Source organism: Trematomus bernacchii, unplaced genomic scaffold (assembly GCF_902827165.1).
Source record: "Trematomus bernacchii unplaced genomic scaffold, fTreBer1.1, whole genome shotgun sequence".
NCBI lineage: Eukaryota > Metazoa > Chordata > Actinopteri > Perciformes > Nototheniidae > Trematomus > Trematomus bernacchii.
The window spans coordinates 7,518,278-7,541,905 of NW_022987727.1; the positions used below are offsets into that span (position 1 = coordinate 7,518,278).

Here is a 23,628-nt window from a genome sequence, read left to right on the forward strand (position 1 = left end):
TACTTAAGTACAGAAACGAAGTATTTGTACTCTACTACTTCCCCTTTCTGGAGGTCTGCGCTCTCCAAATGCCATTTTAGTTTACCAAGAGCACACATGCATGCAGCCCTCAGTTTCATCACACTATACACTTTTAATCTGAAGGCTTTTTTAAGCTTTGTTAATATAAGCTAGAGACCTAACAAAAATATGCAAACAAGCAAAGGGTCTACGGTCCGTGTCGTCTGACTCAGATTTGACAGACAGCGGGTCTTGCGTCGACTAAGTGGAAAATGTGCAATGTAAACAAATCCCAGAATGAATTACTGCATACATACGTTTGATGTGGCTGAGACGGCACGATGCGATTGCTGAGGTTTGACACGTACAGTGAAACCAGATGCTCTCCTGCGCGTCGCATCGGTTTGGCACAGATGCTGTTTGTCATGAAGCGTCGACTGGGCCCTCAGGGAAACTAGACACATTGGAGACAGATGTAGAAGTTTAACTATGGATGCTGTGAGGGGATCCAGAGATGTAAGGGTTCCTTGGACACAAGATGGATAAAAGGAGAGAAATATCTAGCTGCAAAGGGGAGAGAGACAGGAAGACGAATGGACTGGCATGAGAGACGAAATTGAAGACATCGTTAGACACGACTTCAAGGGAGACAAGCTAACACCAGAGAGGAAGTTAAAGATGGATGGACAGAAGAGACAGAGCATTATGGAGAATAGAGAGGTTCAACGAATAGACAGAAAATATGTGGCGATTGGATTGACAGCAGGGGAGAGAGGGGTTGGTGAGAGGTGAGACAGTGGTGTGGTTTCCACAGTGAGGCGATGAGCTGCTGGAGTGATAACAAGCTGCAGATGGAAGCTGTTAGCTCACCTCTGTTTGTGTGTGTCTGCTGTGGATGTGTTTTTTTTGTGCGTTGTCATTTAAAGAGTTGTGTCTACTTCTGAGTGATTTATGAGATACAGAGGTAGAAAGAAAGAAGAGAAAGAGACATCAAACAGTGTTCTGAGTGTGTTTGTGTTTGTGTGTGGATAGCAAGGGGGGGGGAAATAAATGACTCCAGGTACACAGGAAACCAGATATTTGGCAGTCTTGTCAACAACCAGTGAAAACAGGCGCAGAGACACACACGTAGTCCCCAAATAAATAGTGAAAAGAGTTGTTTGTGCGTTTAGCCGGTCATTACTCAGAGAAATCAATTTTAAATGCTATTTGGGCCCACCCATGCTCCTTTTGCTCTGAGCACCAAAGTTCCTATTTTATAAGCTTAACCATCAAGTCAAAATGTCAATCTATTGAGTACTCTATGATTTACACAACTGACGACATTGCCGTGAGCTTCAACGGTCGAGAATATTGCCCCAGGTTCAAATACCATTAACATGTTTTATTTGATTTTCTTTTTTCCTTTGCATTTACTAAATTGCGACAAAAGCTATATTCGCATGAGAAGCAGGATTAGAAAAAAGGAGTTTGACTTCCAGTAAAGGTGCCTGGCCAGGAGGGATGCCGGGGTCGATCCACAATCTGAGAGACGGGATGTTTCGATTAGCTTACTAGAAAATATCAAACCAGACTGGAGCTACTGTTATACACAAAGTTTGCGGCATATTTTTAGGTGTGGAATTGTGGATTGGCTTTACAGGTTTTTCTGTGCGAGGAGTTCAAAAACATGACCAGTGTATCAATACTGGCCTGAATTGAACCTGGGACAGTGCTGCTGAATGCGTCTTAACTATACGACCCCACATTTCTGACAGTAGATGACTTGTTGGATGTCTTGTAAACTTACACATGGGTTACAACTATGCCCTAGTAACCTGACAGTATCCATCTTCAGCAATCATTCCTGTCAAAACCAAGAGGTGCAGCATGAATATTATATATAACACCTACGCTATCTGTTAAAGGTCTCAGCACATACCAAAAACATACAGTCTCGTCATCTCTATCACCTACTCTTCAGACAGACGTTGTGTTCAGAACTACGTGGAAAAGGTTGAACTTGCGGATGTAGACATTGTGTAGAGATGTCTGCATGTTCTGCTGTTACGCTGTCATCATAAATACTGCCTTCCAGCTGAAACATCTGGCCTCTACTGTACATACATAAACGTGTTGTCAGTGCGTTGGTGTTTATGTTTTATTTGTGCTGAGTGTTAACTCGCTTTCTATCTAAATAACTAATTGGCTATCGTCAAACACTCATTGTCGAATTTCACATTTGGTATGAAATGTGTATGATGCAATGGCACAGATCTAATGTAAAACATACTGAAGCTTTTCTTCTCCTTCTGCTTCGTACGTTTTATGCTTACCTTGTCAGTTCCAATAAATCCATCACACATCAATGCTCTCTTACTGTCTCGTGGCTTTCTGTGCCTGCCTTTCTCTGTTTCTACTCATTATTTTCGGACTTTTACCAGCTGCTAAAGCCAAAACACCTCCCCCCCTTCCATTTCTATCTTTATCTTGTGTTTAGCTAACTTCCTTCAACTCCCTCCTGCCCTACACACTATCCCTGATGTGTTCCCACTCCTGTGTCTCCTCGTTATTCTCTTGCAAACAGCCTTTTATTTCTTACAAAATTATTCCCCTTTTCATTGTCTTCAGAGGATTTTGTGTAACAACAATTTACAAGCTACAACGTGGGTCGGCCTCAGCGGAGGACAGAGTTTCACCAGAGTAGGTCAGGTTTTGATTTGGCTGCTGTTAAGACCCTATTAGGGAGTATATACACAGAGAAAACATCATTATGTGTTAACCTGTTGAAAGTGCTCTCCCCAAGGTTTAGGTAATAAGGGTGATCTATAGAGTGAGGCTGTTTGAATGTGTGTGTGTGTGTGTGTGTGTGTGTGTGTGTGTGTGTGTGTGTGTGTGTGTGTGTGTGTGTGTGTGTGTGTGTGTGTGTGTGCGTGTGTGTGTGTGTGTGTGTGTGTGTGTGTGTGTTTGTGGAAGCTTATGAGTTGGAGAAACGGAGATGTCTAATAAAAACAGATCATCAGTGTGTCTGCGAGGCCCCAGTGATGGACAAGGTGTCCCTGGTACAGGAGGCCCCCGTGCTTCACTCAGTCAATACCCTCGCTGAGTGCTGAGTGACTGAGCCTACTTTCTCACTGCGTGTGTGTGAGGTAGTGTGTGTTGGGCCGAGGGAAAAGGAGAGAGAGGAAAAACTGAGACTAGTGATGAGAGGTAGATGGAAAACCAATTCAGCTGAAAGACTGCTCCACTGAGAGTTTGGCATACCGAAGACGTCTTCTCACAAACGTATTTCACTCCTCATCTTGTTACCAACGCAGAGAGAGAGGGAGAGAGGTGATGCAGAAGAAGTGTCATGAAGGGAAGGTATGAGAGGCACATATAACCAACACGTTCTCACTCCCAATATGTCAAACACGGCAGCTTGCCAGGTCTTTTTGACAACTTAAAGCACTAGGTACCCCCTTCAGCTTTATTTTTTTAATGTGAAGGGTACTCCGAGAGACTTCCACAAGTGGTTAACGTTATATGAGATACTGTACAGGACGTTACTTGTGTTATAATGGGTTATGATCAGGCAACACACTTTTTGGTTAGGTTTCAGAATAGATCATGTTTGATTTACAATAAATATGTTTGTTATAAAACTGACTTATGTCACTTCTTGGTTAGGGTAAGGGAAAGATTGTGGTTAAGGTTTAAATAACTGTGTTAAGTAGCTGTGGTTTGGTACGAGAAAAAGGAAAGTAAGGTACATAAGTAAACTTTCGTACATAAGTTAAACTAAGTCATTGTTGAGTTTTGGTTTGACACAGGACATGGAAAGTGGAAATTGTTTGTTAGATCTGTCCATCCACTCTGACTTTCTCTGGACTTTGTAGCTCGTTATGCTTTGTCACCCGACTTCCCCCTTCACTTGGGTCATAATTACTATAGCCAATAGAGCCAATTACATTTAAAACTGACCCCAGAGCTGTACTTGGAGCGTCCTTGTTTGACGTGTACTGTAGGGTCACTGTCTTTGAAGAGTTGGGAGGAGCATGCTCTGATGTAACAGAAGTTTGTTTGAGATAGTGGAAGATTTTGGAAGCTGAAGGAGGCCTTGAAGCAGCAATCTTGCTGAATGTGTCTGTGTGTGTGTGTGTGTGTGTGTGTGTGTGTGTATGTGTGTGTGTGTGTGTGTGTGTGTGTGTGTGTGTGTGTGTGTGTGTGTGTGTGTGTGTGTGTGTGTGTGTGTGTGTGTGTGTGTGCCACCCGTGTCTGGCTGAACTTGTGTTCAACCCGGTCTCTACCACTCCTGCAGAGTTGTTACTTTTGACTTTGAAGCTTCTGGCAGAGAGGAGAGGAGAGCCAGGTGCAGATGGACTCCTGCTCTCCTACTGATACATGTTATCTAATATGGGAGTGTGTATCGTGTGTGTGTGCTCATAAATTCATACACTTCAGGCACCAGTAGATGTTCTCAGATTCCTTAGCATCTTAACATCCAAAAACAATTCTTGATGTATTTGATGTTTTTGATTTGTATGCATTATTTTAATTCTATGAAAATATTTTGAATCAGTAATGTTTTACATTTCCTGTTTGGGTGGTGCTGTAGATCTTTTCTGGTAACATCCTCTAATGTGCAGGAATGAAGTGTTGACAGCAGCAACAAGAGTACGTTTGGAGACACATCCTATTTGGATAGTGGAACAAAAGGCGATGTTACAAGCAGATTCCTCATGGGATTATTGCTTTACTGTAGAGAAAATTACACATCACTTCCAATAAAGCAAAAGTAAACTGTCTGCTGTCAGATTAAAGACAGCCTGGTCAAATGATTAAACCAAGGTCCAACAACCAATAGTCACGAAGGCTTCAATGTCAAAATATGTTTTAAACCCATCAGAGATGAAGCCTTTCAGGGAGCAGAAAAAACGATGTGTCATCGCTATATTAACTTTCAACTCATCACTGCTCTCTCTGTTTGACCCCCCCCCTGCTTGGATGTTTGTGCTGTTGCTAAAAAGAAACAATTTTGGTTTTGTGAAAAGAGCATTGACAAAAACTGATGTAAGAGGAAATGTGTTTATATGTTTGTGCTCATCATGTTCCCCTTTCTCTCTGCAGACCTGCTGTCCACCAACAGGTCATCTATCTTCAGCGGTCACCACGGCCAGCTCTCTCTTACCACCGTCTTCCTCGATGAGTACCGGGACCGCCTCTTCCTAGGAGGGAAAGACATCCTGTACTCTCTCCTGCTGGGACCCACCAGCAGCGAGTCCAAAGAGGTGAGCTTTGGGGAAATAGTAAATCCATCAGTTATTTTTGATTAATTCTGCTCTGGTGATTGATGTTTTGTAAAAGGTTAGTTACCGCACAGTGGACATTCATCATTCCGCTTTGATTTAAACTGCAGTGACTGTTCAAGTGGTTTCAATCTGTCGAAGATAACATATGACTTGAAGAGATAGGCGTACCATTTGGTGTTTTTCCAGAATTCCCTCTTTGCAAAACATCTGTGAAAGCACTCGGTACCTCATAAATCAGCCATAAACGTTGTGACTCAAACATGAACAGCCATTTTATTTTTTATTGCTGCTGTTGCATCATAACTCAGTTCTGATAATATTAAACAAAAAGACAGTCAGTCTTCAGGGGAAAAAATGATATAAAGGAATAGATCACACACCTGTTTCCTTGGTTCCTTTTTTTGATTTCCCATATCAATTGACTACATGTACACTATACATTGAAATGTGTGGATAAATGCACTTTTTATTGAATTTGAACCTCTAGATATTGTTAATTGAACAGGGATGTTCTAATATAAACAATCCCATGTTTTGATCTGTAAATACATTTTCTCACTGAAGCTTGTCCAACACAGAGATTATACTGCAGGAGAAACAGTTTATTTGGCTCGCCAGAGAGACACGAGAGATGAATTACGATAAGAAAATATGTACTTTATTGATCCCAATTTGGGAAATTTTTTTAATTCAAAATATCAGATCTATTTGCAGACCTGCACATTTTCACTGTAATCAAACATTGAGACTCTGAATTACAAAGAGAGAGAAGAATGTTATTGTGCTATTCATTGTAGCAGATGTTGGATATTTGGTTTTGAAACGTAACTGTTTAAATAAGGTTTATTATGCTTTGGCAGTGGATACAAGTATGTTAACAATTATCGGAAAATCGAATCGAATTTATCTAATATAAAGTTTGAATTCATATTTAGTCAAATGTATTCAGTGGCACAGATTATACCGATATAAGTTTTACTGTGATTTGAGGGACATTTGAGTTGTATCTTATGAGTTTCAGACATTTATTAGAAGGCATTAGAATTAGGGAAATGAGCAAATTATCCATGAAATTATATTTCTGAGACCATATGTTCTATATTATATATATCATTCATTTATATTTTATTTCCACTAGGGCACTTGATGCACTCTGTGTTCCATTGAACTAGTTTTTAGTAAGCAGAACATAAATAACTCTCTCCTACAGAAATCCTTGGTGTGCTGCAGCACTTTAGCTAAGAGCAGCAGTATGTGTGTGTGCATTAGAGTGTGTGTGTCTGTGCTTATACATGGGTCAAAGACACTGTGATGACACAAAGTGAACAGGGAATTTATATAAACAGAGGGCCAGATGTAGCCCACCTTGTTCTCTTTTTAATGCTCACTGCATTCTGTCTTGGCTGAGGTTCACACATGAGGCTTTCTGATTTTCCAGTTTACGGTGAGCTGTTAGAGCCTTTAATGCCCGGGCTTCTATCAGAGCCAGTCATTGTGAAATCTATCCACGATGCCAGTTCAATGAAACAAAGGTTTACAGGATGACACACATCTGCCGAATTTTCCATAAACCACCGCTCACCGTGAAAAGAGAAAGAACAAAATGAATATAAACTGTTTGCCTTGTTGAATTGAAAACTAAGGTCAATGTTAAAAACTGGAAGGCAGATGAAGAAGAGCCAAACGTCAAAACGTAGCAAAATGACAAGCAGCAATAGGAAACAGTTAACCTTACATTCTCCCTTATGCAAGTTCAAAATATGCCAACATCACAAACCACCATAAAACCATACAGAAAACATGAACCAACATGTAAGGGATAATGTGCAGCGAGGCGGTCATCATGGGGAAAAGAACACCCGACAGGCTGTTCAGGAGCCCGACGCGAAGCGGAGTGATCTTGATCTGCATGCAGTTTGCTTTTCGGCCCAAACTGTAGTTAAATCGACCGAACTTCTTTCTGCAGATGTGAGCGTCCTTAACAACGGTCAATAAATCCTTGACAGCGGTCTGTCTGTTCTGGATTAACAACGTGTCACGTGTTCTGAATTGACCAATCAGAATCGAGTATTCAACTAAGCCATGTAATAAATAGTAATAATAATAATGAGCTTTAAAAGTGCCAGCAGATATTTAGGAAAGGGTAATTGTTAGCCTTACTTCTACTCTTTACAGTTCAGTATGTTAAGCTAGGCTAACCACGTCTTAGCTTCAGTACCATACTTAGCGCACCATAATGAGATTGTGAATTGATCTTATCATCTCAGTTTTGGAAAGAAAGTAAATAAGTAAACAATTATATGCGACTAATGATGTCATCTGATTGACATTTATCCATTGAGATCAGATAACAAACGTTTTATGTATCGCATATATTTCCACAATTCTTACTTTGCAGCTGATGAACATGCTAACCTTTTAGAAACAGGTTTAAAGTTTTCAAAACCAGAACAAAGCTGCTGTGAAATGAGACTAGCTTGTAGTTTTCTAGCTCAGACTTTGACTACCCGAGCTTACAATATATCTTCGGCATAAAAAGCCTATTCTCCCCTTTTCACTATAACTCTGACCAACAGTGTAGTAAAATCTCAAATGGGAATAAGGCTTGGCTTGCTTTGGTTAGACCATTGCACCAAACGTGATTCTGCTCAAACTGGAACCAGTTCTTATGTAATTAAATCTGGGAAGTGGAACACTTTGCCTAATGATAATTACCCAGGAAAAGACTAACAAATAGTGATTCAGTTTATGCAAATGTATCATATAATGGAGTAAATATTCCACTTCACCGTCCCCTAGAACATAAACAGCTATGATTGGAATATATTTGTCATCTTTAATTATTGTATATGAAATGTTGGTTTACATTTCCTCATGTTCATCCAGCTGGTTTACTTTGCTCAGTGTTTACTTACATGTGGTATATCTTGTTTAAGTGTTCTTTGGTGATGTTGATGGCTTCTGGCCCAGCTTGCTTAGCATAGGTTAATGCTAGAAAAATCCTTTTGGCCTCAAAATAATACAATTTGAAAAGCGACGTGTTGATCAAAACTTAGCTCGTGTTGAAATTCAAACCTTCTCCCCAGGGACTATTTTTTAGTATTTTTGGATTTAAGAGTTCATGCAATGTTTCAGTCCAAACTCATTACATCCCATGATTCATACTGTCTATTTCTGCCAAATGTTGCGTTGGCTCAGCAACACTGAGCTGACAAAGAAGGCATATGGTTTTGTGCAAAAGTTCCAACAGATTCAAGAAAAATTGAAAAGAATCTGCTTATGTCAGTTTATATCTGCATGATGTTGCCACATACAGTAGCAGAGGTCCCAGAGTTACATGTATTGTGACATTCATGGCCACAGGGCATACATTTATTTGAAATATGTTCCTTACCTTTACAGTGAAAAACAAGTTTGCCAGGGGTTCAGCTGGTATAATCTGAACTGAGAAATGTAAAGTATAATAATAATAATTGTTTAGCAGCAGGCACATAAACAAATACAATATTTGATGATGTATGTAGTTCTTTGATATTGGCTGACTTTTAAAGTATTGTGTCTTGAACTAATGAGTTTCACAGGCAATTCAAAGTTAGGAACATTTTACGTTTGATTGTTCCCGACCGTTCTGCTTGGCAGTCTTGTTTCCTGGATGGATTTTTCCACAGGTAAAAACGTTAATTATGTGTGACTGCTGAATAAAGATTAAAGAACACTTTACATTGATGAAGTGTCAGGAAACAGTTAAACAGAGAAGGAACGTGGATGGTTGTTGGAGTAAAACCATATTTCCTTGAGGGTGTGGAGCCAGACTCTTGGACGATAGATGGAATATCGCAGTACTCTGACCCATGTTTTGAGCAAGGCGTGATTTCACAGTTTATCAGTATCAGTGAGGTATGCTATCAGAATACCTTCGATCAGATTGTGTATGTGAGCCAAGCTTTTCGACAGGCACGCATTTATATCAGTACAGCATCATGCCAAAGAAACCGGTCCAGAGATCATGACCCGTTGAAGCCAAGTCTTTCGATCAGCACTGAGTTATTTATTAATTTCAGTCAGGCATGAAACAAATGATTAATTCTAATGGTTTCCCACATTTGCAAGCCAGGTTTTAGACAAAAGCAGGCTGGATGTCGGACAATCAGATGGTGCAAAGGTGACTCTGCTGTCTATAAAAAACACGTTTGCAGTAGTTTCAAATCTTTGCTGATTTAACTCACTATAGGAAATACTTGAAGCAAGGAACCTAGTTAAATTAAGATGTTCTCTTAAAATACAAAAGAGTATAAAAGCAGTCTGGCCAATTCCAATGGAAATAAATTCAGCCTGCTGGCACCTCTAAAGCTATACAAAAAATAAAAATAAAGTTAAGTGTCCAGCTATAATTGCCTGAGGCAATGCAATCAGTGGAGACCCCAGGCAGTTACTGGTCCCAAGCAACAAATATTGTAGTACACAACTTCCCAGACACCAATAAATTGTTATTTTTAAAGTTTTTAATACAGTACGCTAAGTTACTGAACTGTTAAGAGAGTGCTATCACTCTTCCTATCTCGTAAATATTCCTTATAAAGTACAACACACTTTCTGTGTGTTGTTTGTTGTGTGACTACACGAAAAGAAAACACAATTTGAAAATGTTATGTGTATTTGATGATTTAAAGAAGACCTATTAACATGCATGAAGCAAAAATATATATATATGAGTGAGAAAATACATAGAAAAATGCTGTGTGCAACTAGGCAGGTTTGAGCCTTTCAAGGCTGTACGTCTATAGACAGATATTTGTACTTCCACCCCTACTGTAGTTCATATGAAATACCCTTTGTTGAGCCAATAGGCAGTCTGCATCACCATTAGCAAATTCAATACAGACTCAATTTGATCTATCCTATGTTATATTTCATCTACTATACAGTGTGCATTTCATTTGCAGTGCAATACATGTCATTTACATTAAGGTTAAAAATAATTCCAGGCTCTTAAATGTCACATCATTTTTATTACAGGACAGGATATTTTAAACTCTTTGATCCAGGTTTCAATTATCATGACAAGAAGTGCACTGTCTGTGATGCATTAGGATTCATAACAGTTAAGACAAAATCCTCCTGAACTCTACTGCTGTTGTGAAATGTAGGGTGTGATGAGAAAAGAGGAGAAACTGTCACTCATGCTTACAACTCTCTATTTGTGTTATATCATTTATCACTTACCTTTCACACTCCTTTAAATCCTATAGATACCACAGTGGCCTCTTGCCACACACATGCTCCCAATACACCGAACATAAGCAGACATACTAATGAAAGTCAGGCCCATTTGTTTTATCATATGGTTTCTTTTCTCCCTGTTAGCCAAAACAAAGCCAGTTTCCAGACAAAGACTTATTGTCTTAGAGAAATCCTACAGTATATCCCACATCATCAACTCAATACGTAGAAAGACTTGGGCTTTCCTCTTCAGTGGCAATTTGATTTCATTTTTCATTTTCCAAAAGCAATGTGAAAAGCACTCCAATTGTTTTGGTCCAAATTATATTTCATGCTTCTCTGAGATCCACTTCTTCTTGTTGTTGAATTGGCAGGAGGAGAGGAAGACTTTGGGACTTTCCCCAGAAGGAAATAGTGGATCTATTCTGTGAGAACTTGAGTTAAAAATGGAAAGGCATATTATTTATTCATACTGTTTTTAGAAACCACAGATGGTCTTGTTAGGATACTCTGTACGTTTGGCTGAGCACATATGTTCTGCTTGTTTATAGCCAAAGGTTGAGTTTCATTTCTAGGCACAAAACAGAAGACGGACACCGAAGGTCTCTTAAGCCAACATTATTACATTAACTCCCTTAAAGTCTTTCATAACATCAAAAACACTCCTTGTTTTTCTGTTTTGTATGTTGTATGTTTGAGTTCATATTTAAATGTGTTAAAAAACAATTTAGGGTCCAATTAGGATTGGTAAATTGTATGGAAAGATAGAAAGAACGAAGATGTATCTCAGGTTTAATTTGTTCAGGTTTTAAGATACACATCTGCCTCCAGATGTGATTAGTGTTCTCCCCTAATGTGTTCATTTGGAGGCAGAATTTCAGTGACAGATTATCACAAAACATAGACAAATACAAAATAAATGAGCTTGGCAACCCTAGAGGTATGCTATGTTTTCCTCTGTAATTTGGATGAACCAAGCTTTTACAGAACTGTAATGACAAATGTGTCTGTCGTGTCTCAATCAAGGTTTTGGCTTTACAAGCGTCCAAGCCCTCGGCTCTTGATTCCAAAACCTCTGTTTCATCATATGTGGAGCATCTGCTCAGCTCAATTTTCAGGGGAAATAATTCAGATTTAACAACACATGGGCTGATTATTCTGTTTTGATTGCATCAACAGAGTCAAATAAAGCCTTTATGAGTTCAACAAAGCAATTACATTTTGCAATACAGTTGAATATATTGGATGTTTGCATTACTTTAAAGTTATGAGGTCATTAATCATCACACACATCTTCTTTGTCTTCTCCTTTTCTCTTCCTTCATAGATTTACTGGCCCCCGTTACCCGGCAATAGAGAGGAATGCATTCAGACGGGAAAGGAACCGCAGGTAACCGACTGACTTTTAATTCCTGCTTGTTTTAACAATTTCTATTAAACATCCTGGTCTTCTAAAAATGACTTTACCATACATTGACACTCTGTTGTCAATTAGCTTTCAAGGGACAAATGTTCTTCCCTAACTGTTCACATTTTATACATGAAAAATATACCAAGTAGTCTTGGCTAAAGTCTGCGTAGGGGGAGATCAGTGATGGGATGGATGGAGATCAATCTCAATCAGGACTTTTACCCAGGAGATGCTGTTCTTTGTAAAATTATATGTCAAGTAGACTTATTTTTACGGTACGTTTTCATCCCTTACTAAAATGTGTATGTAGTTCAAGTCAATAGCAAATGAGCTTATTTAAACCAAAACCATGACTTTTTACTAAACCTTAGCAAAGAGCTTTGATTACAACACAAACCACATTGAAACTGCGACCGAAATCAGGAGGAGAAATAAGCTTTTCTTAAAATGTAGTTGAGAATGTAATTCAACTCGTATTTTACAGGGTTGCCATGTTCAATCTCAATCTCAATCTTTATTTATTTATATAGCACATTTAAAACAACCTTCAGTTGACCAAAGTGCTGTACAGGCAATACATATTAAATAACACAATGGGAGTACAATAATAAAACAATAATTAAAAACATGATAAAAAGCACAATAACTAGAAAAATATATTAAACAATGAATGCTCCCAACTAGTTAATTAATACCGTGTTCTGCGTTACCTGCCCTTGACATGTCTTCCAGTTCCTATTGTCCAGAAATCACCTGACCTAGAAATCAGACTACCAACTGCTTCTCATTAGCTAAAAGCCTTGAAGTAAAAAGCTTGTAGTCAGAGGCTAGTTTTCATTTTTGTTTGTCAGTTGCTTTGTTTCTGTAGCAGACAAAAGATATTTCCTGCCAGTACTTAAAGGAGAGGTGTCATGCTTTTCCGGTTATTACCCGTCCCCTTGTGTGTTATGAAGGTTTTTATGCATGTAAACGGTGTGCAGAGTCAAAACCCTCAAAGTACACCCTGTAGCGAGTAAAACTCTAACACAGAAAATACCTCCCCAAAACGCCTCGTTGGAGATACGTCATTGTCCATTTGATTCTTCCGGGACGGCATGATGTCAAGCCATACCCGGAACGAAATGGACCAATCCGTGGAGCCGTTATGTTAAGCCCCCGCTGATTGGTCCAAATTGACCAATCCACGGACTTCCTCACACACAGGCAGCTCAGCTGATTTCTCCTCCCTGGCTGCAGGCTGATAACAGACAGTTGGGATTGCGGCAAAATTCTCTCTGCAGACCCATTCTCACAGCGTTTATCAACCTTTTTCTTACTCAATATCAAGCCACACTTATTGTTTTTACTTCGGATGTGAGTTTGTGTGTGCTCAGGATGAGTTTGGCTGTGTTTCGCTATGTATCCTAAACAAGGAAACAACACCTCCACGGAGCTCAGCGCGATTCACAACGTCCCGACCAATCAGAGCACACTGTGCTCACAGGGAGGGTGGGGGCTGGAGCTATTGGAGCTACAACGAGCCGTTAAAGGCAGAGAGTGAAATTCAGTGAATACACGTAGTTTACAGAGATGCTGTATGAGAAACCAATGTGAGTTTGGAAAAATGCACAGTATAAATCTATTTTAGTAGACCTCAACAATGGAATTATGATCAGTGGAAATGGCCATGACACCTCTCCTTTAACCAACTCTGTTGCCAATGTCCTCTCTGTTTGCTGATTGTTGAATGTATTTGCCCATGGCCTGACAGTCTGCCTGTCTTCTTTCCACCAGTATTGGTGTCTCCATTTAAATTCTCATCCCTGTTTCCAATTACTGAAACATATTACAATGTTGTCAAAAATAAACCCAACAGACCCAGCTTTTTCCATAAACTAGGAGACTGCATTGACCTACGCTGTTGAGCAGTTCTATACTGTTTGCCAAAATGCCTCCAGTGAATTCAGAGAAGCTGCTCTCAGCATGGCACGAGCATCTTCCAAACCATAGCTTGTCAAGGCGGTTTTTGGATTTTCCGTGATTTTGACTACTCATCAGCTGAATCCTGTTTCCACGTCCATCTCTATTTGGCTCTGTGGATCTGCTCTATCACAGATGTGGTGATGGGGAGTGCAGAATGTGCCTTGAGCATTTACAAACTAAGCTTAAAGTTAATGGCATAGTTAGACAAGTTGGTGCCACGCTGCTCCCACACATCCCCTAAAATGTTTCCGTAAGCTATCAACTACTTTGCTATGAAAAAGGCCATTGTTTTATTCATGGAGAGAAAGGAAAGAGAGGTGCAGAGACATAGAAAGCTTTCAGAAGCAAATTGTAAATGTAAGTGAATGAAGGATTTCATTAGTTCTGTGAGGGAGTACAAATTGAAGAAGAGAAAAAGCAAAGGAAGGGCAGAGGCCATCTTATTACGATCATGTTTAAGACAAGATATATGAGGAGAGGATGATTCTGAAGCTAATGTAAAGAAAGAAAACATGTTAGTTTCAGCTTTGAAAAACACATACTGAATGGAACCAGTGACCAGGGTACCTTGAGTCGTTCCCCTTCAAGTATGCTGACTCAGCTTTATGTTTGTTAGCCTGGAGGTGGTTAAAATATGGTATAAGGTAGCTCAGAGAGAGAAGGGGAAGAGAATGTTGTTAAAACATTGTTAACAGGAAAGAAAGATATTTAGTGAGGTAAAGAGGGTAATGTAGGGGAAATGTGTTATAGAAGTGTCACTCTAGGTATGGTAATGCCAGTCTGTTGGTCGGCCCACCACTTTGGACTAGACTGAAATATCTCAACAACTTCCTGGTTGACTTCCATTATATTTTGTTCAAACATGTAATGGTCCCCAGAGGATGACGCCTATTGTGTCTGTTGATCTCTTGGGTGCTGATCCAGTGCTACCTTGAGGTTTGAAAATTGGCCAGTGAAATGTTTTTGACCATTGTAGGATGGAATGCCTTGCAATGTTGTGATCCCATTTATAATCACCATTCTTAGGGCAAATGTAAATATGTTCAATACTTTGGTACATAACATAGTATCTCAGATACATCTTTGTACTGTACTTTGTATATAGTGATAATTATCATAGGTTAGCATTCTAACACGTTACACTCGGGCAGTGTAAGGCTCTTAAAGTCTTGAAAATCATAAAGCAAGCAATAATAAAAAAACGGACAGGAAATAGGAAAATAAATGCCGAATAAAATGAAAAGGGAAGGAAGATATTTTGTAATGAACTCTCTTTTCTTTGATGTACTGAGACGTCGTTAAATTTGGTCCCAGTTGGAGAAGAAGCTCTCAGTGGCTTTAGTGGTGCACAGAATACATAAACCTGCCCTAATTACTGGTTTACACACATATAGTAAATCACACACACACACTCACCCAAACACACACACAAGATGAAGACACTGTTGTACACGTTGTTATAGGTCTGTGACTTTTTGTGCCGCCTTGGCATAAATCGGACAGCTAGCGCCATCTGGAACGGGTTAAAAGGTGTGTGTGTGTGTGTGTGTGTGTGTGTGTGTGTGTGTGTGTGTCTATAATGTAAGGGAATATGCTCTCTGTGTTTGAAGTGGCAGGTGTGTCTTGGGTGTCTTATATCAGTTTTATTAGGTGTTTCCTCTGCGCTTGGCTTTCACGACACTATGTGTGCATTGGCTTACTGTCCATAGCGGAGAGGAGTCACTTTGCATTATTAGACAGGTCTTAAAGAAGTATGTGAGTAACTCTACCTTACAAGTGCCAAAGGAGTCATAAAGACGTTGTGTGTGTGTGTAATTGAGTAACAGATAGATATGTTTTTCGGCATCTTTCTGCATTCCTTCACGTCTCTATGTTTCAGAGTTTTTCAGGTGTCAAATCAGATTGATTACTGCTGTATCCTCTGGCATCTACAAAGCAAAAGTCACGCACACGGCACACACATATGTTTCATCTCATATGTTTGCTGTTGAAAGGTGAAAGGTCTTGACATTGTTTTTTTGGACGTTTGTGTGTGTGTTTGATGATGGAGAAAAAAGAGACAGACAGAAAGAAGGAGAGCAACATTACCGGTCCATGAAGCACATGAACGTCTTTGTTATCTCAATATCACAACTTGACATTAAAAGTGAGAAGAAAAAAAAGCAAAGCGGTCCTTTTTGTTTACATTTTAATGAAAGCCTATGTCTTTACAGCCTTCTAACAAGTGTCTACCACCTTAAACTTGTATCCAATGACAGCGTTCCCTCCCAGAGTCGCAACCTCGTGACCTTTTCCATCATTAATTACAGCTCGGACCAATAACAGGCTGAAGGGAGGCACTCAGTGAATTCACCCGAGCATGCAGTGTCTTGCTCTCACTGTTAACACATTTTTCTGCTTCGATCGGCATTGTTTGCATATAATTGGGTCGATTATCTAATCAGCTTGTTGCTTCCTCCATCTCTAATGCTGTGCAATTGTGTTACATAATAAAGCAGAGGGTTTTACCACAAACAAAACTTTGCTGGCGTAGAACGGGGATAGCAGAGGGAACAAATCAACCATTTTGAGTGTGAATAATACGGCTTTGAGAAAACAAAATGAGACATTGTGGCACTGGTTTGTACACTTAGTTCTGTGTTTTGTTCTCTACAGACAAGCTGGATAGTGCCAGTAATCTGCCTCCCCTCATGGTTTGGCTTTATCAGTAGAGCTGTTATTGGTTCCACTTTAGTTTGAATCTTTGGTGTCTGAGTGTAGGGAGGTGAGAGACTGTACTGCAACAAAAAGAGAAGTTATACTGCAGCAATACGTCTTAAGGTCAGAGGTTTGTGTCCATGTCTTACCAACTATAAATGTTGGTATAAATAGTTGTCTATGAATGTAATATTTTTAAATCCTAAACATAGTACAGTACGTTTGATTTGTTAGAGCTTTCCAAAACTCAAAGAAGACTTTAGAGATTAGAAAACACAGAGTAATAGTTGGAACAAGAATACTTATTTAGACTGACTTTATAAAAGAGCCCTAAAGAATCCGTGTTTTTTGTGTTATATCTTTACACTTGTTATAGGTAATACTGCTGGGTAGCAGACTGGAGAGAAAGGGCCAGGCAATTTGGTACCTGCAGTACTGTAGGAAAACAAAAGTATGGTAAAGTTTGTTCAGAAGCAGCAGAAATCCTTAAAACCATTTTCCTGTTGACAACAAAATGAACTAAATCATTAACTATTGAAGTTGCACTATGCAGTCATTCTCTATATTGACTTGTGCATTGGTACATTATGTTTGTTCCCATCCATAACAAAATGTGATGTGTTACTGTTTATACTGGTATAATACATCAAAGAACAGCTATACTGTATTTAGAGCCCAGATTTGGTGAGACACAGCAGCTTCTTTTAATATTGATGAAAGAAATGCCGCAAAGGAAAGAGACACAGTGTGGTCTGTTTCCAATGCCAAAATGTTGCTTACGGTTGGTTGCAGCTCTTACGCTAGAAAGCCAAGTAGGTGACCGTTTTTTTAGTTTTTGGAATCCTAAAATAATTATTCGACTGTTTAGCATGGTGGGAGTAGCTGGTATATGTTGCGGGGAAATCCTCTCACGCACTTTGGCAACAGTTTCTTGCCATGACTGAGTGTTTTCAGTGCTGTCTGGAAGTCAGTGGAGAGTAGAAAACATGTTTATTTGAGGATCAAACAACTGCTGACACCAAAGACTTCATCCAGCTGTCCGGCTTTGAACTTCGTTTACGATATTTCTGTGTTTGTGATTGTGTTTGTGTATTGGATCCAGTTGACTGTAGCCTTGTACAAGTGCATATTTGTGTGTGTGTGTGTGTGTGTGTGTGTGTGTGTGTGTGTGTGTTCTGTGTGTGTAAATGTGAATTTGTTGGTCCTCATTTCCTGTTAGTATTATAGAATCAGACTTCTCTCCACTGAACATGGGCTGTTTATACTGGAAACTGCTCTCCATTTTCCAAACTTGCCTCTCCCTGCCCGGGTCACTCGTCACAGAACATGCTGAGCAGCTGCAGCTCTCCTTGCTGTTAGCTCCATGTTAGCTCTTCCACTTTGCTCACAAACTGGCTGCGACCAAGAAAGTGAAGTCATTTCAAGTAAAACTATCACATTTTGGCCCAAACTTCCTCTGTTCCTCTTTACTTTTCTCTTTTGTTTTGTTTTAGGATAACATGCTATGTTGATGTACTAGAACCAAAAGCTGGGTTTTCCCAAATCGCCATTAACAGTGCTAGCTTGTGGATGATTCCGACTCTGGCAAATCAGAATTAGTCTTTCAGATTTAAAACAAAAAAACATTGGCATTCAACAAAAGAGGAGAGGAGAATATAATACGTTACCTCTTAGTCAGTTAGTTGGTTCTTATATGACATTGCCATTTTCCCCTTTAGGTCCTTATTAGGGTTACATCAGTGCACTATTTTTGCAAACCCTGTTTAATCTACAGTAATATCAATAACGTGTATTCGATGATGTGGCAAAGAGGTGCAGAGTTCAGAACTGTCAGCCTGTCCTGGATAAACTTGGAAGAGAAATAGTATGAGAGATATTTTCCTGGTCCTTGAGCACATTTCCTGATTACATTTACAAATTACATATCATGAATGTGTCTCTGCCAACTTATGATGCTGGGTTATACTTACGTTAAACAATTCATACTATATTGAAAATGATTTGTAGCCTGTTACTGCTCATATTATTTTTCTCAAAATAAAGACCACATTTACCATAAGACAGTTTTTTTATGTCTTGAAAAATACATTTGTCTCCACCTTCTCTGCTACAGCAGCCAACGTTTTTTTCTTTCAAATATCTGGAAAACATATGTTGGAAGGGTCCATATTCAGATGTCAAATAAACTTTTAATCAAACCATTGGACTGGAAATGTTTACTCAACCGGCAGTACAATTGTTTGTAACATGGGAATTAATTTAGCTGTTATTTTTCCACACCTTCATATGCAAATTAACTTTTGTTGGACGCACATTCTCCTCCTGTTGTATTCGCCAAAATCAGCATAATCCTTTGGAAATCCTCTCAGTATTTCAATTTCTCAAGGCCAGGAGAGGCTGCCAGAGGTCTTGGTAATGTTCCTGTTTGTTTATGTTGATGGGAGATATGTCTAAAAGCAAATGTGGTTATAACTTGATGTTTACAATTCTATACATACCCTTTATTAACCCCCAAGACACTGTGGTCAGTTTAAAAGTTGAAACAGTGTGAAGCAGCAGCTTGGCTTCGCTAGGAAGGAGCATTTGTGGTCAGCCAACATCCCCTTGATATTCAAAAGGTTACAAAAGAACATAGCAAGCCTTTGTTTCTAACAGCATGACATTGGCTATGAATGCAGTGATTGAAAAAATCCATTTGAAATTTTGGCTCGATTTTAAGACTACTCCCTAAAATCGCCAAGTGAGACAAAACCATATTTAGCAATCGAACCACTTCATATTCTGTTTAACCCACCACTCCCTTTATTGCCACTTAATCTCAGAAAGACCACACAGACACGTTTAACCCCAAATCCCACAGTAGGAGAGAAGAGGCATATTTCTTCTTTTCAACATTTCATTCCACTCTTCGCTCTCCTTGGCCACACAGATCTCTAAGACGACTCCCTGAGCAGTAGAACGGAAACATAGGAGTAACATAATTCTATTCATTCTAAATCCACTTGGATCTTAAAGACCTCATATATCTTCTATAACGATGTTGTGACCTAATGTACAGTCCAGCTTTTAACATTTCCCTCCAGGGTATGATTTGGGGGTAACTAATTAGAAGGAAACAAAATGTCAAATGTGCTCATCAATATCCCCCTGCCTCAACAGAAACATACTGGCACAAGAGATTCCAACATACTCCTTTTATGTACTTAAAAGCAATTGTATGTGTAGTTTATTACTGGTCTGGTTTTGTTTGGGTAGGAGTAATGAGCCAGCAGGAAAGAGCAATGTGGATGTAAACTATTTTTCGTACTGAAGTAACATGGTTTACATCTTCTGCAGCGCCGCAAAGCACTCGAGGAAATGAGCGTTTGAGAGGGACGTGGGCCACACACAAAATGACAGATTTACTAGACCCATTCACACACATGCACTTGTAAAAACACAGAGACTAGTCTACTACACAAGCACATGTCTATGCGTCAAAATCAAGGAAAAGTCATTATCTCACAAAATACATTTTATTAAAGTCGGGAAAACGCAGTTATTTAGTACTTATGCATTCCCTCCAAAAAGTTTTGGTTAGCTGCCTAGATCGGAAAACAGGAGATTCAACAAGCCATTAAGAGTTTGCTCCCCTTTGTGTGCCTCATGCATGCTCGTATACCAACCCTCATTTGAGTATAGTCACCAACTTATTGAGTCAACCTCAAAACGTTGGTGCATGCCATATTTTGTCAGAGCAGACTGAACCTTTTTCGAAGTTGGGCTTAAAAACATAAGCTGATCGAAACCCTAACCCTGAAAACTAGCATAGTAATTCCTCCCCTTTTTTTAGACAAAGAACAATGCACAATTTGATTACATGTACCTCATCTCCATTCATGTACCCATGTTGAACAGCCAGACAGTCACAATACAGATATGAGTTTGACCTCGTCCACATGGGAGAATGTCGACCGGCCGATCCCTTTCTGTCCCGCTAACACCCATTATGTCAGCTGCTGCTTTTACAGACACGAAGAAGGAAGTAGTCGTGCCCTCTGCTTCCTCTGGACCTCTGTTTAGTACAGAAACGTCTCCATACTTGTTTCCTCAGTCATCACTTCGTTTGTTCTTAAGTGTGTTTGAGTGTATGGCCTTTTGACATTGTCCACTTGAATATCCTTCTTTCCATTTCAGGCCTGTCTCCATTTTAAGCTCGGCAAACACAGCAGTATGTTACGTATTCATTATTCAAGTTAAAAATCAGAGTTATCGTTGGTGTCTTCATATCCCTTATGACTCAAAACATTTCATATTTAATTATCCCTCACATTTTTATTTTGGCACCAAAGCATTTCTGATGCTTTACAAAGTCCTTTGACCCGTTTGTGTTGAAACTTGCTTTACAACATCAGCATGTCACGTTGGCTGGAATCCAAAAATCTGAGATATGAGCCCTACGTGGGACACTGAGGATATCACATTTCTTCTAATAAAGCTCTTTTCTTGGCCTTCATTATGAACATGTGGGATCAATAAGCCTCGCTAAGGCATCATTCTGGTTCTCTTCAGTACCCTGAAAATCAACTTATCTACATTTGGATGACAGTTACCTTTGCACCGTGTGATTTGATTAGTTTAAGGGCCCTTCCCTGTGTGTGTGTGTGTGTGTGTGTGTGTGTGTGTGTGTGTGTGTGTGTGTGTGTGTGTGTGTGTGTGTGTGTGTGTGTGTGTGTGTGTGTGTGTGTGTGTGTGTGTGTGTGTGTGTGTGTGTGTGTGTGTGTGTGTGTGTGTGTGTGTGTGTGTGTGCTGTACATTAATGTAAAATGAGTTCAAGAATGAATATTTACATCATGTGTCTGGGCAGAAATATCGTGCTATACCATGAAAATGTAGCAAACTCATTGTTTTCAGCTGTTTTATATAAAGGGACATGTAAGTTATACTTGGTTCTTTATCTGTCGGGTCAGTATCCAAATCAATAATTTTCTTCACCACATAGAACAGGAACTACATACGTTTGACATAGCTCTGTTTTAGTGAACTTCATTAAACAGACATAGCAACACTTTTGATACAACATATTGTACCCTTCCCATAGTTCTTTGAGACAATATTTTAAACTGTGTGTATGTATGTATCTTTGTTTTACAGACCGAGTGTGCCAACTTTGTTCGCCTGCTGCAGCCCTACAACCGCACCCACCTCCTGGCCTGTGGCACCGGGGCCTTCCAGCCCATGTGTGCCTTCATCAACGTGGGGCACAGAGGAGAGGTAAGCCGGTGTGAAGCAAGAGTGTTTGTATGTGTGTGTGTGTGTGTGTGTGAGGGGGCGGTTGCTGTGCAGAACTTTTGGGACAAGGAATTGAGGGATGTTCATACACCAAAACATACGGACATAAACCCACAAAAAAATAACATTATACAGTACCTGACAAAACAGTAAGTATTTATAAAATGTGATATACTGTTTTCAAAAAAAATGTGAGGACTTATAATTTATGGTATGCTGTACTGCAGAAATCTGTCTCCATTTCCTGATGGAAATGCTTGAAAACTGTAAAAAAAAGAAGTGACTATAAGGTTGGTTAAGTACTTTGCCACTCCTTAAAAAGAATGTACCAGTGTCATTGCTCTACTTTATATTAACACTTACAAAGTGCCATTGGAAACTATGAATATAGATCTCAACTGACAGCATGAACATGTTTCCAACCACACGATAAAATAAAGTCCAATTTCACTATCATTTTAGCTCTGCTTTGGTCTCCACCACCTAGTGAGAACACAATATTTGGTAGCTAAATGGTTATATATTCACCAGCAATCATGTCATTATGCCTAACTGTTTGTGCTGTTGGGTTAGTACAGTGAAAAGTTAACTTATATTTGGGGGAAACGGCTCGTAAGTGGATTTATGGTTTATGGGGTATTATTGAAAGCTGCTGGACTACACAGAAGATGTGCGGACCAGAATACCAAAACAATGCACTGAAAGAGTTTAAAAACTAAGTCTGACGATCATTTTCTGTTGGGTCAGCATTGCAAGAAAATATTTTACACCAAACAGAGACATTACGTTTTATGTGAAAAGGAGAACAACGTTTTGCGCCTGGCATGCACTTCAGGGCTGGACAGCCACTATAAACACTCTGGCAGTTAGGCTTTTATGATTACATTTAGTGTCATGTTTAAATCAAATATATTGCTGAATGACGTTTAAAGTGTTTCTGTAACACCAGACAAGTTAGTACTTAGTAAATCCATGCTGACTAAAGTGAATCCAAAGTTAATAAAAGTCGAGATTCATTTACGAGGAATGGCTGTCTAACTAGTTTTCAGCCATAAAGAAATGTCTGCATTATATTGCAGTAGTGAGATATTATGCCACTGTATCATAAAACATATGAAGAATTGTGCATATGATATGATAAGGAATCAATGGGTGGCCTGTAAGCTATCCTGTGGAGGAAACCAAGGTAATGGAACAAATATGTTAGGTGCCAAAACACAGCTCAGAATACTGGCCGTGCCCAGATCCCCGGGGTTCAAGGTTAAGCCTCAGCAGGCAGCCATGAGTCTTTCTGTAGGGCCACTCAGCCGCATCCTACGGTCCTCTATACGTCTTTTCAACCTCACAGGCTGGCCCTCTGTGAGCAACTCAGCTCAGTGGGACCCTCTGCTGAGTCTCACACTTGGAGCCATTTGAAAGACAAGAATCAATGAATAGAGCTATTAAGAAAGACTCGTAGATCCCTGTTCCCCGGCGGTTCTCCAGAACGCAGCCCAGTGTGCCGCGCTGCCTGGCCCAGCAGGGGGGGGGGGTCGAACTGGGCATGAGGACAGAGAAAAGCTAGATGCTGGCAGGAAGGGAAATTAGACTTTTGGGTGGGAGAGTGCCAACATTTAGTCAGAAGAGTGTGTGTATGTGGGTGCACTTTAAGTACAGAAGGTGAATTGCTGTTTTTTTGTTTTGGGTGGGTTTAGTTGCTTGTCAGTGTGTGTGCCATTTTCTGCCTCTCTGTTCCAATCTGCCATCCTCAGTGTGGTTTTTGGACGATGGGTTGTATTATAAATCATGATCAAAAGT

General features: G+C 39.7%; 1 protein-coding gene across 2 annotated transcripts in view; it reads left to right on the forward strand.

Annotated features, from left to right (window-relative positions):
- sema3bl (sema domain, immunoglobulin domain (Ig), short basic domain, secreted, (semaphorin) 3bl) overlaps positions 1–23,628 on the forward strand; it is a 65,321-nt gene that overhangs the window by 17,476 nt on the left and 24,217 nt on the right. For both annotated transcript variants that reach the window (XM_034145237.1, XM_034145238.1), the window contains exons 2-4: positions 5,089–5,249; positions 11,818–11,880; positions 21,694–21,813. In XM_034145237.1, the coding sequence (XP_034001128.1) occupies positions 5,089–5,249; positions 11,818–11,880; positions 21,694–21,813 (344 nt within the window). The remainder of the gene's footprint in view (positions 1–5,088; positions 5,250–11,817; positions 11,881–21,693; positions 21,814–23,628) is intronic.